This window comes from Priapulus caudatus, unplaced genomic scaffold (genome assembly GCF_000485595.1).
Source record: "Priapulus caudatus unplaced genomic scaffold, Priapulus_caudatus-5.0.1 Scaffold1090, whole genome shotgun sequence".
In the NCBI taxonomy this organism is placed as follows: Eukaryota; Metazoa; Priapulida; class Priapulimorpha; order Priapulimorphida; family Priapulidae; genus Priapulus; species Priapulus caudatus.
This window is the reverse complement of record NW_014578151.1, coordinates 46,400-59,589: the sequence shown is the minus strand read 5'-3', so window position 1 is coordinate 59,589 and position 13,190 is coordinate 46,400. Positions and strand designations below refer to the sequence as shown.

The window sequence follows — 13,190 nt, the reverse complement described above, 5'->3', positions numbered from 1 at the left end:
CCAGATCAGTTCACTTTAGCGTAAGAAAAAACCACACACGGTATACTGTCTTGCTGTTACATCGTCTGTGTGATTTCTGTATCCGTAGAGTGGTGAAAGATTTCATCGTTCAGGGTGGTGACCCGACAGGGACAGGCACGGGGGGAGAGTCGATCTACGGACAACCTTTCAAGGTATCAACTTCGATATACAGTCAGACATGTATATAAGAATCATTAAAAGAAAATCCACAAATGTGTTCTTTATAGACAGGTAGGTGTTCATACTATAGAGGCTGGTTCTATGTATAACTTCCACGTGAAGAAAATACCAAGTGTCCTTTATAGTTTATAGACTGGTGCGCATTCTGTTAAGGTGTCTGCTAACAAAGGCTTGGACATGTATAGTGTTATTATATTGTCTCATACATTATTGCATTTACTATCATCTATTCGTCTAATCGAATTCCCTCTTGGTAAAAATATGGTGATCTGTTTTTTTAAATGCCACCAAAATATTTCGCAGGATGAGTTTCATCAGAGACTGCGCTTCGTGCGACGCGGTCTCGTTGCCATGGCGAATTCGGGACTGAACGACAATGGCAGCCAGTTTTTCATCACGCTGGGACAGACCCCTGAGCTGCAGAACAAACACACCGTCTTCGGAAAGGTGACTGCCGCGCACGTTCACTTGTTTCGCGGCGCGCATTAAGGGGATAATAATTGCCCGCTTATAGGTGTGAGGAGTCTGTGGGCATGTCCAGTACTTCACAATCAATAAAGTAAAAATAAAAAGTAAATCAAGTGATATAATGGTATAGTAAGTAATATAATGGTATACTACCTGATACTATGTAATACAATAGTATATTAAGTAATATAATGGTACATTAAGTATACAATGGTATGGTAAGTATTATATTAAGTTAATATAATATTAATGGTCGGGGATAATACGAGAACGGTCAGAAAGCCTAACTTAAACCTCACTTTAATGCTGCCAACCTCTGCTCGGTGGCGCCACCTGTTACCCGGGGGGTGTTCCGTGGTTCCAGGTGGGCGGTAACACCGTCTACAACCTGCCGAAGTTGGGAGACGTGGAGGTGGACAGAGATGATAGGCCACTGTATCCCGCCAGAATCGTCACGACAGAGGTGAGTGTGTTCGAAGCGAAAGCAAAAAAAACTCCTCGCGTGCTGTACCCATAACAATGTAACTACGTGTAATCAGGAGAGAATGGTTGCTAGGTGCAGGTAGTGCCATCCGTAGTCTGCATGAAATTATCAGCTTGCGCTAACTATGTAATCCAGTATGTATCCAGTATAGCTTGCACTATGTAATCCCTGTGCCACATTGTGATCGACCATTGTGTCAGATTTGGAAATTGAATTTGAAATTTTACTCTGATTTTTAAATTGATTTTACGAAATATGAAATTAATTGGCAAATGTTGAAAAATTCATTCTTCGTTGTCTTGCCAACGTGACGTCACACTTCGGTACTCTAGATAGACTACTTTGTTTACGGGCTCCAAACTTCATCCTTTATGACCTTCAACATTTTAAAAGCATCTCAGCTACTCTGGCAGTACATACTGGCCCATGCCATTAGCATCACCTGATTAATATACTGCAGAGCTGTATTTATATTGCTTTAAAGCACTAGGATCCTAATTTAGGATCTCACGACCTTGCCACAGAAAATTGGGATCGGAGTTGAATTACATCAAGAGCATATATATAAAGAAGGATATAAGAAGCACCCTTCTTTATATATGCTCTTGATTACATCCATCGGAATTAATATTCGTCCCACGCAAACACTTGCTACTCAATAAGGGCTACGATAGTTGTACGAGTACCGCTATCGACGTTGTACATTTACCAGTTTGTTACTTTGTAGTAGCGGAAGATAAGGCAGCAGGAAGTGTTAGGTACTCAATCACTGATAAACATGCAAATGTTTGACTTGTGTGTGCATGCGTCCGCCTACACATGTGCGCCTGAGAATCTCTGTGTTATTTATACAAGCGTATCATGTGCTTGCGTTTGTGCGTGCGTAATTGTGTCATCATTGTAATTGTATGAATATTTGTGTGTGCTGGTGCAGACAGAACACACACGTACAATTGGAGACCACATACCAATGTCAACATTACTGTAAACAGTAGCAACAGTCCTCAGTATAATCCGACAACATAAAATCGGGGTCGCAACGAATACATGCGAGTACGAGTACACAGTACAGTGTCGCTTAAGCTGTGGACACACTACCTGATTTTTCATGCGATTGAGCCGCCCGGCTGAATCGGGCGACTATCGGTGGACACACTATAGCCGACTTTTCATGCGATTGAGCCGCCCGGCTGAATGGTGATGATAGTCACATGATTGAAAAGGGAACCATTTGATTGGCTGATGAATTGTACATCCGGGCGCGCGTAGTAGAGCATTGTATAGTCGCATTGTATAGTATTGCATTGTTTGGGCGCGCATTGTATGTCGCGCGACTCAGCCGGCCGACTCGAAAATCGACCACGACTCACCGGACACACTAGGCGATTTTAGCCGGGGGGCTCGACCGCACGGAAAATCGCCTAGTGTGTCCACCCCTTTGGCTTTGCTTTAGCCCAAACCTACAACTCTACTCTACGACTGTTTCACGTCGTAGGAGTGCACTTCGTTCTCTATGTAGGCCTAGTGAGAAGCCAGAAGGTAACGTGGGTCGTGGCCAAGTGTTACTGTGTGAGTGTGTACATTATAATATAAACACAGTAAACAACAACAACCAACGTCAACGACGTTGACTACGTAGGCCTAGTAAGTTAGTAATACTAATACTGTAATACTAATAGTATTAAGTAGCCAGTTAGGCCCTCACTCGCACATAGCTAACTCAGTAACTGACTCAAACCGTAACCTACCTAATACGTCCGAGACCCTATTCGATGCGATGAAGTGTGCATCGTCGCCGTTTACATTCCTACGTACGGTGAGAGCGGCCACTGTTGCTTTGACACCTTTGTCCTTGGCGACTCCACTCGCAGCTGACACTAGGCGAAAATGTTTGACCGGAACCTCGGCTACGGCTACTCCCGATAGCGCCCTTACGATGTACCGGCCATATTTTACGACGGACTGCATTTCACGCTAAACGAGGCGAATACTAGCAGAGCCTTGAAGCGTCACTGATTTGCACAGAGAAATGTCCAGAACCAGTGCGCTTATTTTCAGCTGACGACTGCCATGCTCGAAATTTGGCTGCGTCTCTACGTCGAGCGCAGTGTACTCTGGGAAATTTATGTGTGCAAGTGTCACATAAAATAAAACGGCCAGGGCGAAATTCTATCGATGAACCAAGCGGTGGCGCTGCCATGCAGTGATCGAAGAACTGTAACTTGTGGTTGCTGAGTTATAATTATATTGTAATTTATTGTTTATTATAAGATGAGTAACATTTACATACAAGAACCACCAACAAACGGGAAGGTACGTTGACATTAATAAAAGTTGCAACGGGCCTAAAGTGCGTTGTTTTGCTCGTTAAAGCCACTGGCTAACAAAAGACAAGTCCGCACCTGCAGCTACAGCACACCTGCATCTATCGCACTACAAAGTAGTACACGAATTAGCATCCAGCAAATCACAATCTTGTTATAATATATAAGTAACTTAATATAGTTCACGCAAATCCACGTTTAGGCGACCTTAGGTATCAGCGAAGTGATGCACAGACTTTCTATGTATCATCAACTGATGCACAGACTTTGCCGTATATCAAAGGATGATGCAGAAAAAAAAAAAAAAACGCACTAACCCTAGGAGACGGCTAAGTCATAAAGTATAACCTTACTCCTTAGCCTTAGGTTCACGAAGAATGTGTTAGGGTTAGGGTTAGGGTTAAACCAACCAGGCTCTCACTAAGTTTAGCACGTGCGTAGGACAACGTAGTGTTAAGGCCACGAGAGACATTGATACAAGATTGGCGTGGCACGGCCGCTTTGGCTGTTGATCGGCTGAAGCATGTGCGTGCGGCTGAGACGCGCAGTTCCGCGGGATATGCCGCAAGCTGGCGGACGCCGGGGGATGTTGCAGTATGAAGCGCTGTCCGCAGAGTGGAGATCACTTCGTGAATACCTAAGGTGCCTCAAGTGGATTTGCACTATTGACTAACGTTGTCTATATATAGTAAATAGATGCGTGTGTGCTGTAGCTGTAGGTGGCGGACTTGTTCCTGCTGCCAGTGGTTATTGAAAGCGCTTGCGTGACAAGCTGTTGTTGTTGAGCAACTGGACACTGCTGCTGAAGGGGTCGTTTGTCGTATGAGGTACTTGAGCAGATCTGTACGCCGAGGTACGTTATGTATACTATTACCAGACGCTGTATCTTCTGCAGCATATATTATGTACCTGTGTTTAGGGTTACGGGTTAGGCCTCCACCTTCTTTAGTACAAGTCTTTGGAAAAGAAAGAAAAATAGCAGCTTGTGTATGTATACATATATGATACGTACAGTCGGGTAGCATAATATGTAGTACCTGATACGAGCCACGACCGGCGCTCAGCGACACTGCTGTGTGTGCTCGGATACAAATAAATGCTAGTATGTAAGTGGGTAGCAATAATTTTGTTTATGTGGTGTTCCTGCCGCATGCGCTATTCAAATATTAAGTTATGTAGCCAATTGTTTTGTAATCGGCGACAGGTTCTGCTGCATACATCATGTGGGGAAATCGAAATCGAATTGTGGTCCAAAGAGGCTCCAAAAGCATGCAGAAATTTCGTCCAGTTATGCATGGAAGGATATTATGACGGCACTATATTCCACAGGTATAGTAATATCCGAGGTATATCACAGTAAGGCTCATAGGGTCTATGTCCCCCAGGGTACTGCAGAAACGTACCCTGCATGGTAACTATCTGATATGGTTAGGGTTAGGGAGTAGGCGTAGGGCGACTCCCCTAGACTCGTTAGTGGAGTAGGTGAGGTTAGGGTTAGGGTGCATGCTCTACTAACTAGAGACTAGAGACTACTACTAGAGTTCTGTCATACTAACTAGTTCGTTCCGGAGCACGGCCTCACGGAATTACTGTATTTGTTCAGCTAATGTCCAAAAAACATTTGGCAGACGTGCCAATGTCTTAAAAGAATCTTAAAAATCTTAAAGATCAAGATCAAATCTTAAATCTTAAAGATCAAGAATCTTAAAGATCAAGATCTTAAAGATCTTAAATCTTAAATCTTAAATATCTTAAAGATCTTAAAGATCTTAAAGATCTTAAAGATCAAGATCGTAAATCTTACATCGTAAAGATCGTAAAAGATCGTAAAACATCGTAAAAGATCGTAAACATCGTAAAACATCGTAAAAGATCGTAAACATCGTAAAAGATCGTAAATCTTAAAGATCAAGAATCTTAAAAATAAGCACATGCGTTATTGTTAATATCTTTAATTTTGATACGGACTCAGACTGCGACTTTCCTCATTTTGCTGCGGACATCCCTCTTTTTTTGAGGGTCGGGAGTCGTTGAACTCCGCTTGTTCAATAAGTTCCTTTCTAGCGCAGGGTGGCAAAAAAACTCTGGCTCTGCCACCCTCAGGTGCCATTTCGGCTAAAAGCTAACTACGGCTGCTTTCCGGCCCAGCTAGGTCACAACCCCATGGCTAGCTATAGCCCTGCGTTATTTATCACGGTAAGCGCGTGGCTACGCAGTGAAACTTTCGCAGATGCCAGATTCCAGTTCACTGGGTTAGCGAAGAAAACCACAGCACGGTATATCTGCTTGCTGTTAGCAATCGTCCTGGTGTGATTCTGTTCCGTAGAGTGGTGAAGATTTCATCGTTGACAGGGTGGTGACCCGACAGGGCACAGGCAGCGGGGGAGAGTCGATCTACGGACAACCTTTCAAGGTATCATATTCGATATAACAGTCAGACATGTATATAAGAATCATTAAAAGAAAATCCACAAATGTGTTCTTGTTATAGCAGGTAGGTGTTCATACTATAGAGGCTGGTTCTATGTATAACTTCCACGTGAAGAAAATACAAGTGTCCTTTATAGTTTATAGACTGGGTGCGGCATTCTGTTAAGGTGTCTGCTAACAAAGGCTGGACATGTAATAGTGTTATTATATTGTCTCATACATTATGTGCATTTACTATCATCTATTCGTACTAATCGAATTCCCTCTTGGTAAAATATGGTGATCTGTTTTTTTAAATGCACCAAAATATTTCGCAGGATGAGTTTCATCAGAGACTGCGCTTCGTGCGACGCGGTCTCGTTGCCATGGCGAATTCGGACTGACCGACAATGGCAGCCAGTTTTTCATCACGCTGGGAACAGACCCCTGAGCTGCAGAACAAACACACCCGTCTTCGGAAAGGTGACTGCGCGCACGTTCACTTGTTTCGCGTTAAGGGGATAATAATTGCCCGCTTATAGGTGTGAGGAGTCTGTGGGCATGTCCAGTACTTCACAATCAATAAAGTAAAAATAAAAAGTAAATCAAGTGATATAATGGTATAGTAAGTAATATAATGGTATAGCTACCTGATACTATGTAATACAATAGTAATATTAAGTAATATAATGGTACATTAAGTATACTGGTATGGTAAGTATTTAATTAAGTTAATATAATATTAATGGTCGGGGATAATACGAGACGGTCAGAAAGCCTAACTTAAACCTCACTTTAATGCTGCCAACCTCTGCTCGGTGGCGCCACCTGTTACCCGGGGGGTGTTCCGTGGTTCCAGGTGGCGGTAACACGGTCTACAACCTGCCGAAGTTGGGAGACGTGGAGGTGGACAGAGATGATAGGCCGCTGTATCCCGCCAGAATCGTCACGACAGAGGTGAGTGTGTCTGAAGCGAAAGCAAAAACACTCCTCGCGTGCTGTACCCATAACAATGTAACTACGTGTAATCAGGAGAGAATGGTTGCTATGTGCAGGTAGTGCCATTCGATGGTCTGCATGAAATTATCAGCTTGCGCTAACTATGTAATCCCTGTGCCACATTGTGATCGACCATTGTGTCAGATTTGGAAATTGAATTTGAAATTTTACTCTGATTTTAAAATTGATTTTACGAAATATGAAATTAATTGGCAAATGTTGAAAAATTCATTCTCAATTCCTGTCATCTAAAAAACATCAATAGCAACATAAAATAATAATAATAATAATGGTAATAATACATGACATTTACTATATATAATATTAATTTGCCCCTGATGATCATTTGCCCCCTAATGTAATATAATCAGAAATGAATAAAAACAAATCTATCAACATTTGTGTTTATTCACTCCTGATATATAGTTGCAATGAAACAAAAAAATCAAGTTACTCAGAAAACGTTTGTTTGGGTAAGGGCACTGGGAGAATGATTGGCGCGTCCACCTCTCACTGTCACGCTCACTATCTCAGGTACTGGGAAACCCGTATGATGACATCATTCCAAGATCGCTCGCGAGGAGAAAAGAGGGCGACGAGAGAAAACACAAGAGCAGGTCGAAGGCGACCAAGTAAGCGTGAGAATGTATTCCTCGTGATTGTCGTACAGCGAGAGTGAGATCAATCGCGGGATGCGTGGCGAACATGGATCGTTATACGTGCGAGCTATAGTCGTTACAGGCTCTATCTCCCGCGCACGTGCGATAATCCAATTAGAGGTGTGTGTTAATTAGCATCTTCATTAGCTGCTCGTTGGTCGCGTGGCACGGTCGCACAGCTCTGCTACTTATTGATTGTGCCTTTGGTAGATCGGGTCACTGAGATGTCGTAAATTTTGCAGTATAATAATAATAATAATAATAATAATACTAATGATGATGATAATGATAATGATGATAATAATAATAATAATAACGATATAAATATTAACAATAATAGATAGTAAATGTGGATTTTATGGGATTTTCATCTCCGATCTATTTTCACAACTGATGTATCCTGCGGTTTTTTCTTTGAACAGGAACTTCAGTTTGTTGTCGTTTGGGGAGGAGGCTGAGGAGGAAGAAGAAGCCCTGATGGAGGCTGCCAAGGTCAGAGCATCTTCTATTTATCTTCCCATCCTCCCAATGCATCCCTCATTTGCTACCTCTCCTCTGTGCATCCCTCGTTCATTACTTCCATGCATGGTCTGCTAATCCCCATAATTGCCTCTCTAGCCGTGAAACGCCAGTTGCTAGATGTGTACGGATTAGATTTATTCATCATCGTTTAATCACCGTTGTGCGAATTGCATCGGTTACGATCAATATAATATTGATATGTAATATATTATATATCAACATTACATTGATTGTATTATCGTATTTTTCTCGCTCAGGAGAGGAAGGTCAAGAGTAAGAGCGCACATGATCTCGCAAACGACGATAGACTCAGCTCTGTACCTGCCGTCGAAACAAGTGAACACGTGAAGAGGCGCGGCTCAGAGGGAGAGGTAAGAAAACACGCGAAGACGCGCGACTGTGAGCGAGAGGTAAGAAAACACGCGAAGACGTGCGACTCGGAGGGAGAGGTAAGAAAATGCGTAAAGGCGCGTGGTTAGTAGGAAGAGGTAAAAAATTACTGTCCACAGCTACATTCAATATAACAGTAATAACAAATCGACCCTCGTGTTGCTTTTGCTGGTAGAATAGAAAAGGACAAATCAGGATAAAACAAAGTAATAGAAAAAAAGATTTAACAATTCAGCAGATGAGGTATCATGAAGGCAGAGTTAAAGTTGCACCGTGTAATTTACGTGTGTACTTATTGCAGGAAGCTGCGGATGAGGAAGAGGAAGATAAGGTTTCGTCGCGCATCCGCAAGAAGCTGAAGAAGGACGTGGTGGAGGAAGAGGGACACGAACCTGTGGAACTTTTTGCAGACGAGAAGAAGAAGAGGAAGGCAGAATTGTGAGCAACTCTCTCTCTCTCTCTCTCTCATCACAGTGTCTCGACTCTCCACACCTCGCATCTCTTTACATTGTCTCATGTTTTGGTGCAGTGTCTCGTGTCTTGTTACAATGTCTCACATCTTGTTGCAATGTCTCACATATTGTTAGAATGTCTCACATATTGTTAGAATGTCTCACATCTTGTTACAATGTCATTTCTTGTTAGAATGTCTCACACATTGTTACAATGTCTCACATCTTGTTGCAATGTCTCACATATTGTTAGAATGTCGCATTTCTCATTATAACATCACACTTCTTTTACTGTCATCAGATAGAGACGAAAGACAGGAGGTCTCGTTGTCAGTAGTTTATTCAGTGAAAAACTAAAAATGAAAATACAGAAAATACATTCTTACTTAGTTACTACATACTACAGCTGTACCCTATGTAAACATTGTTCTCTTAGAAAACCGCGCGAATATATAAACTCCAATTGAATGTAATTTAGCTATCAGATTGAACGTACACCTATTCTGCATCTACGTGTTACAATGTTTGGAATCTCACTTCTTGTTACAACGTCTCATGTCTTGCATCTTTCTTTGTCAGAGAATCTTTGAAGAAAGAGGCAAAGGAGCTTAGAAAAGAGCTCAAGAGAGAGAGGGCCGGTGCGCCAGCAGAGGAGAAACCTGAGGTGGCAGCGGACACGAACAACGATGGTGAGAAAGCTAGAGGAGGAATATGTGTGACATATGACACAGGGTATCGTGTCTGCTTTGCACCTACACGTGATGTCTACCAGCTACTGATTACTCATAGACACCATATCATAGTTAGCGTATTGTTATCATATCATCAGTTTTGACGATAGATGTTCATTTTTTTTATTATTTTTTATTATTTAATTATTATATATTACATAATTAGCTTAGGCTGTCAACCCGTCATGAATCCCAAGTCAATGACTTAAGAAATACAACAAAATATTTCACCTGCTCGTTGAAATTTTTCAGTAATTGACCTGCAGGTGGCGTCGTTATCGCTTTCGGTCGTCTGACACGAATTAATTTGTGTCCGTGATTCTCTAGCAGGTGACGAGGGAGACAATGAGATGTTGGCAGACATAAAGAGGCAGAGGAACAAGTACAAGCAGCAGAAGAAGCAGCTGGCGAAGGATAAGGGAGCGAGAGAGCAGCAGGTAACGGGCGGCCATGTTTGATGACAAGCGAACGTCACTTCTGCTCGTCGATCGACCGACACCGTGTCACTTATCTCTATATAGTATATATATCTTATATAGTATATATATATATATATCTTATATAGTATATATCTCTATATAGTATATATATCTTACCCCAATAGCTCACTGTGGGCATTACACTACCACTGTGTGTCGTTATGACTAGAGATGCGAGTAGGTCGGTCATGTTGGTCGAACCAAAAGTCAAATCATTAGTAAGCGTTTACAATGAGGTTTGGCATTGTTCTGACGTAGGTCGTAACATTAAACATGCTTAAAACTGATGCCTGTTCCAACAATATGGCGGCTAAACTAATTAAAGCCGAAAAAGCTATGAAGCTATATAATAGAGCTACTAGCTATCAAATCAAATCGTTAGTAAGCAATGACAAATTGTTCCAATGCACACCGCAACGAAAATTGTCATACTAATAATCGTTAAGCTCGTTAACGATTCCAACTGGGTCGATCGATATGGCTGCCGTGTGTTGTCGCTCATCAGCATTTTTGCGATTGGACAATCCGCCAACCAACCGTCCAATCAGCATGCAGAGTCATACTCACGCAGGTTAATGCCGATTGTTTCAGACTCTCGCGCTACTGAAAAAATTCCAACAGAAGCTGCAGGAGGCGAACGAACCGGCAGCCGACGATGATTCTGCGGTTGCCGGGGGCGGCGACGACGACGATGACGACAATGACGACGACAACGATGAGGGATGGTGAGTGAGCCGCCTGATATTATATATATAATATACATTATAAGATCGCTCATTGCTCGCTGCGCCACCTGGCGTGCCAAACTCGCGCCCGCCTCGTCGTCCGCGTAACGTCCGTTGCCGTGGTTACAGGATGCATCACCGGCTGGAGTTTGAGGCGCACGAGGGCAAGGTGCGAGACGTGAACGTGCACGAAGCAGACGCCTTCGAGATCTCGGATCCTCGTAACCCGATCAACCAGCGACGACGCGAGGCCAGCAAGCAGAAGTTGAAGGAGAAGGCGTGGTAACCGTTGCTATGGTGACGGTCGTCATGGCGACCATACTGCGTAACCCGATCAACCAGCGGCGACGGTCTTCGCCGCGACAGTGCCGCGTTCCATCACCCAGCGAAGCGCCGACAGCGATTAGAGCTCAGTGAGCAGAAGCTGTGCTAGTAGGCATGGTAACGGTCGCCACGGCAACCGCACGGCATCCCAGCGATGTGGGATGATCCAGGAAGAGAAGTTGGAGCTAGCCAGCTGCCGACCGTATGATTCCGGATATTTTCCGCCTGTCTACCCCGGCCGTGATGCATCCGGCTCTCGCGGCGTTCCGTCGTACTTCCGGAATCGCCACTTCCACGTTAATTCCGGCTTTGCGTGGCCGCGTACGGGCAGCACAGCCCACAAGAGATTCCGCACCAACTCCAGGAGGCCAGTCAGTGCCAGGTTTCCATACGTCTCGTTAGCCATCTCATTAGCTAGCAGATCATACGCCGAGACTACCGAATCATCCCCCCCCCGCTTTAACGAGACTTAATTAGTCGTTAATTAGGCGTAATTACTCGGCGGTTGTCTTTCGAGTGAAATTCTCGTATCTGTTTTCAGCTCTCAAGTCTTGCCAGCAATTTTTGTCCATCGCGCATGGTTGAGATGTCTTGTGTTTTATGTATGTGTACATGTGTATGTGTATGTATGTACATATAATGTGTGTATATGTATATATACACAGATTACAAACTTAGTTGGTTTAGTTTGAGATCTGATCAGTAGTAAATGATTTTTAAAACTCACAAAAAATTCTTTCGACTATTATTTGAAGTTTTGATTAGATTGTTTATTAATAAACGAGAAATAAATGCAAACACATACAACACGCAACACACCGGAACTCCCAAGGGCTGCCGTGGAATGTAATTCCCTATAAAAAAAAGCCTGTAGGCCCAAGTAACACCCCCTGGTGTTAAAATATAAAACTAGCCAAGTTATTTTGGCACCTAGTTATTTTCGGTGGGTGAAGGGTGCAAATGCTTGAAGTAACAGCCTAGCTGTCGAATCTATATACAATAAATCAGAATATTGGGGTAATGGTAACTTGGATTCTTAGGAAAGCGCTGGCATGTCAGGGCCAAGCATGCACCCTTCCACCTGCCATTCCTCTACCATTTCCTCACCCTTCCCAATATCATTTCACTGCCACTTTCCTACTGCTTCCCTTTCAGTTGCTCACCTTTCCCCCATGATTCTTTTCCCCCTTATCATGGAATCGTCTATGACATCACCTCATCGACTATGACATCACGACGTCGTCTATGACATCATCACGTCGTCTGCGCTTCCCTCAGCGCGTAGATGACATCGTCTGCCCCTCTATGACATCATCTCATTGTCTATGACATCACCGCGTCGTCTATGACATCATCACGTCATCTGCGCCTCCCTCAGTGCGTACATGACGTCGTCTGCCCCTCTATGACATCATCGCATCGTCTATGACATCATCACGTCATCTGCGCCTCCCTCAGTGCGTACATGACGTCGTCTGCCCCTCTATGACATCATCGCATCATCTATGACATCATGTCGTCTGCGCCTCACTCAGTGCTTACATGACGTCGTCTGCCCCTCTATGACATCATCACATCGTCTATGACATCATGTCGTCTGCGCCTCCCTCAGCGCGTACATGACGTCGTCTGCCCCTCTATGACATCATCGCATCGTCTATGACATCATGTCGTCTGCGCCTCCCTCAGCGCGTACATGACGTCGTCTGCCCCTCTATGACATCATCGCATCGTCTATGAGATGAGCATCATGTCTTTCTGGCGCCTCCTCAGTGCGTACATGATCGTCGTCTGCCCTCTATGAACATCATCGCATCGTCTATGACATCATGTCGTCTGCGCCTCCCATCAGCGCGTACATGAACGTCGTCTGCGCTGACGTTGAGACGGACGCGCTGGTGAAGGTCGTTGCGGCCGCCCTCCATCAGGATGAGTTCGGGCGTTGCCGCGAGCGACGACGCCATCGCGTGGAACTCAGACGTGTTGGGACACCGGAACCCTGCGTGCGAAGAGACGTGTACAT

General features: G+C 43.9%; 3 protein-coding genes across 3 annotated transcripts in view; 1 reads left to right on the top strand and 2 right to left on the bottom strand.

The window, feature by feature from the left end:
- LOC106815329 (protein phosphatase PTC7 homolog) overlaps nucleotides 1-3,389 on the bottom strand; it is a gene marked incomplete at its 3' end in the record, with an annotated part of 13,704 nt that extends 10,315 nt beyond the window's left edge. The window contains 1 exon segment of the mRNA XM_014819776.1: nucleotides 2,902-3,389. Within this exon segment, the coding sequence (XP_014675262.1) occupies nucleotides 2,902-3,121 (220 nt within the window).
- On the top strand, nucleotides 89-11,894 carry LOC106815328 (peptidyl-prolyl cis-trans isomerase CWC27 homolog; the record flags this gene model as incomplete). Its single annotated transcript, XM_014819775.1, is given in 11 exon segments — nucleotides 89-173; nucleotides 505-648; nucleotides 1,034-1,132; nucleotides 7,420-7,517; nucleotides 7,967-8,036; nucleotides 8,324-8,437; nucleotides 8,758-8,894; nucleotides 9,488-9,597; nucleotides 9,967-10,076; nucleotides 10,710-10,843; nucleotides 10,973-11,894. Coding segments are annotated over 11 exon segments (1,258 nt in total), but the record flags the coding sequence as incomplete, so codon positions are not given.
- Nucleotides 11,895-11,915: 21 nt separating this feature from the next.
- The window catches only part of LOC106815324, a 12,677-nt gene continuing 11,402 nt past the window's right edge, over nucleotides 11,916-13,190 (bottom strand). The window contains exons 18-19 of the mRNA XM_014819772.1: nucleotides 13,044-13,171; nucleotides 11,916-12,879 (exon numbers count right to left, since the gene is read on the bottom strand). Of these exons, the coding sequence (XP_014675258.1) occupies nucleotides 12,833-12,879; nucleotides 13,044-13,171 (175 nt within the window). The 3' untranslated portion in view covers nucleotides 11,916-12,832. The remainder of the gene's footprint in view (nucleotides 12,880-13,043; nucleotides 13,172-13,190) is intronic.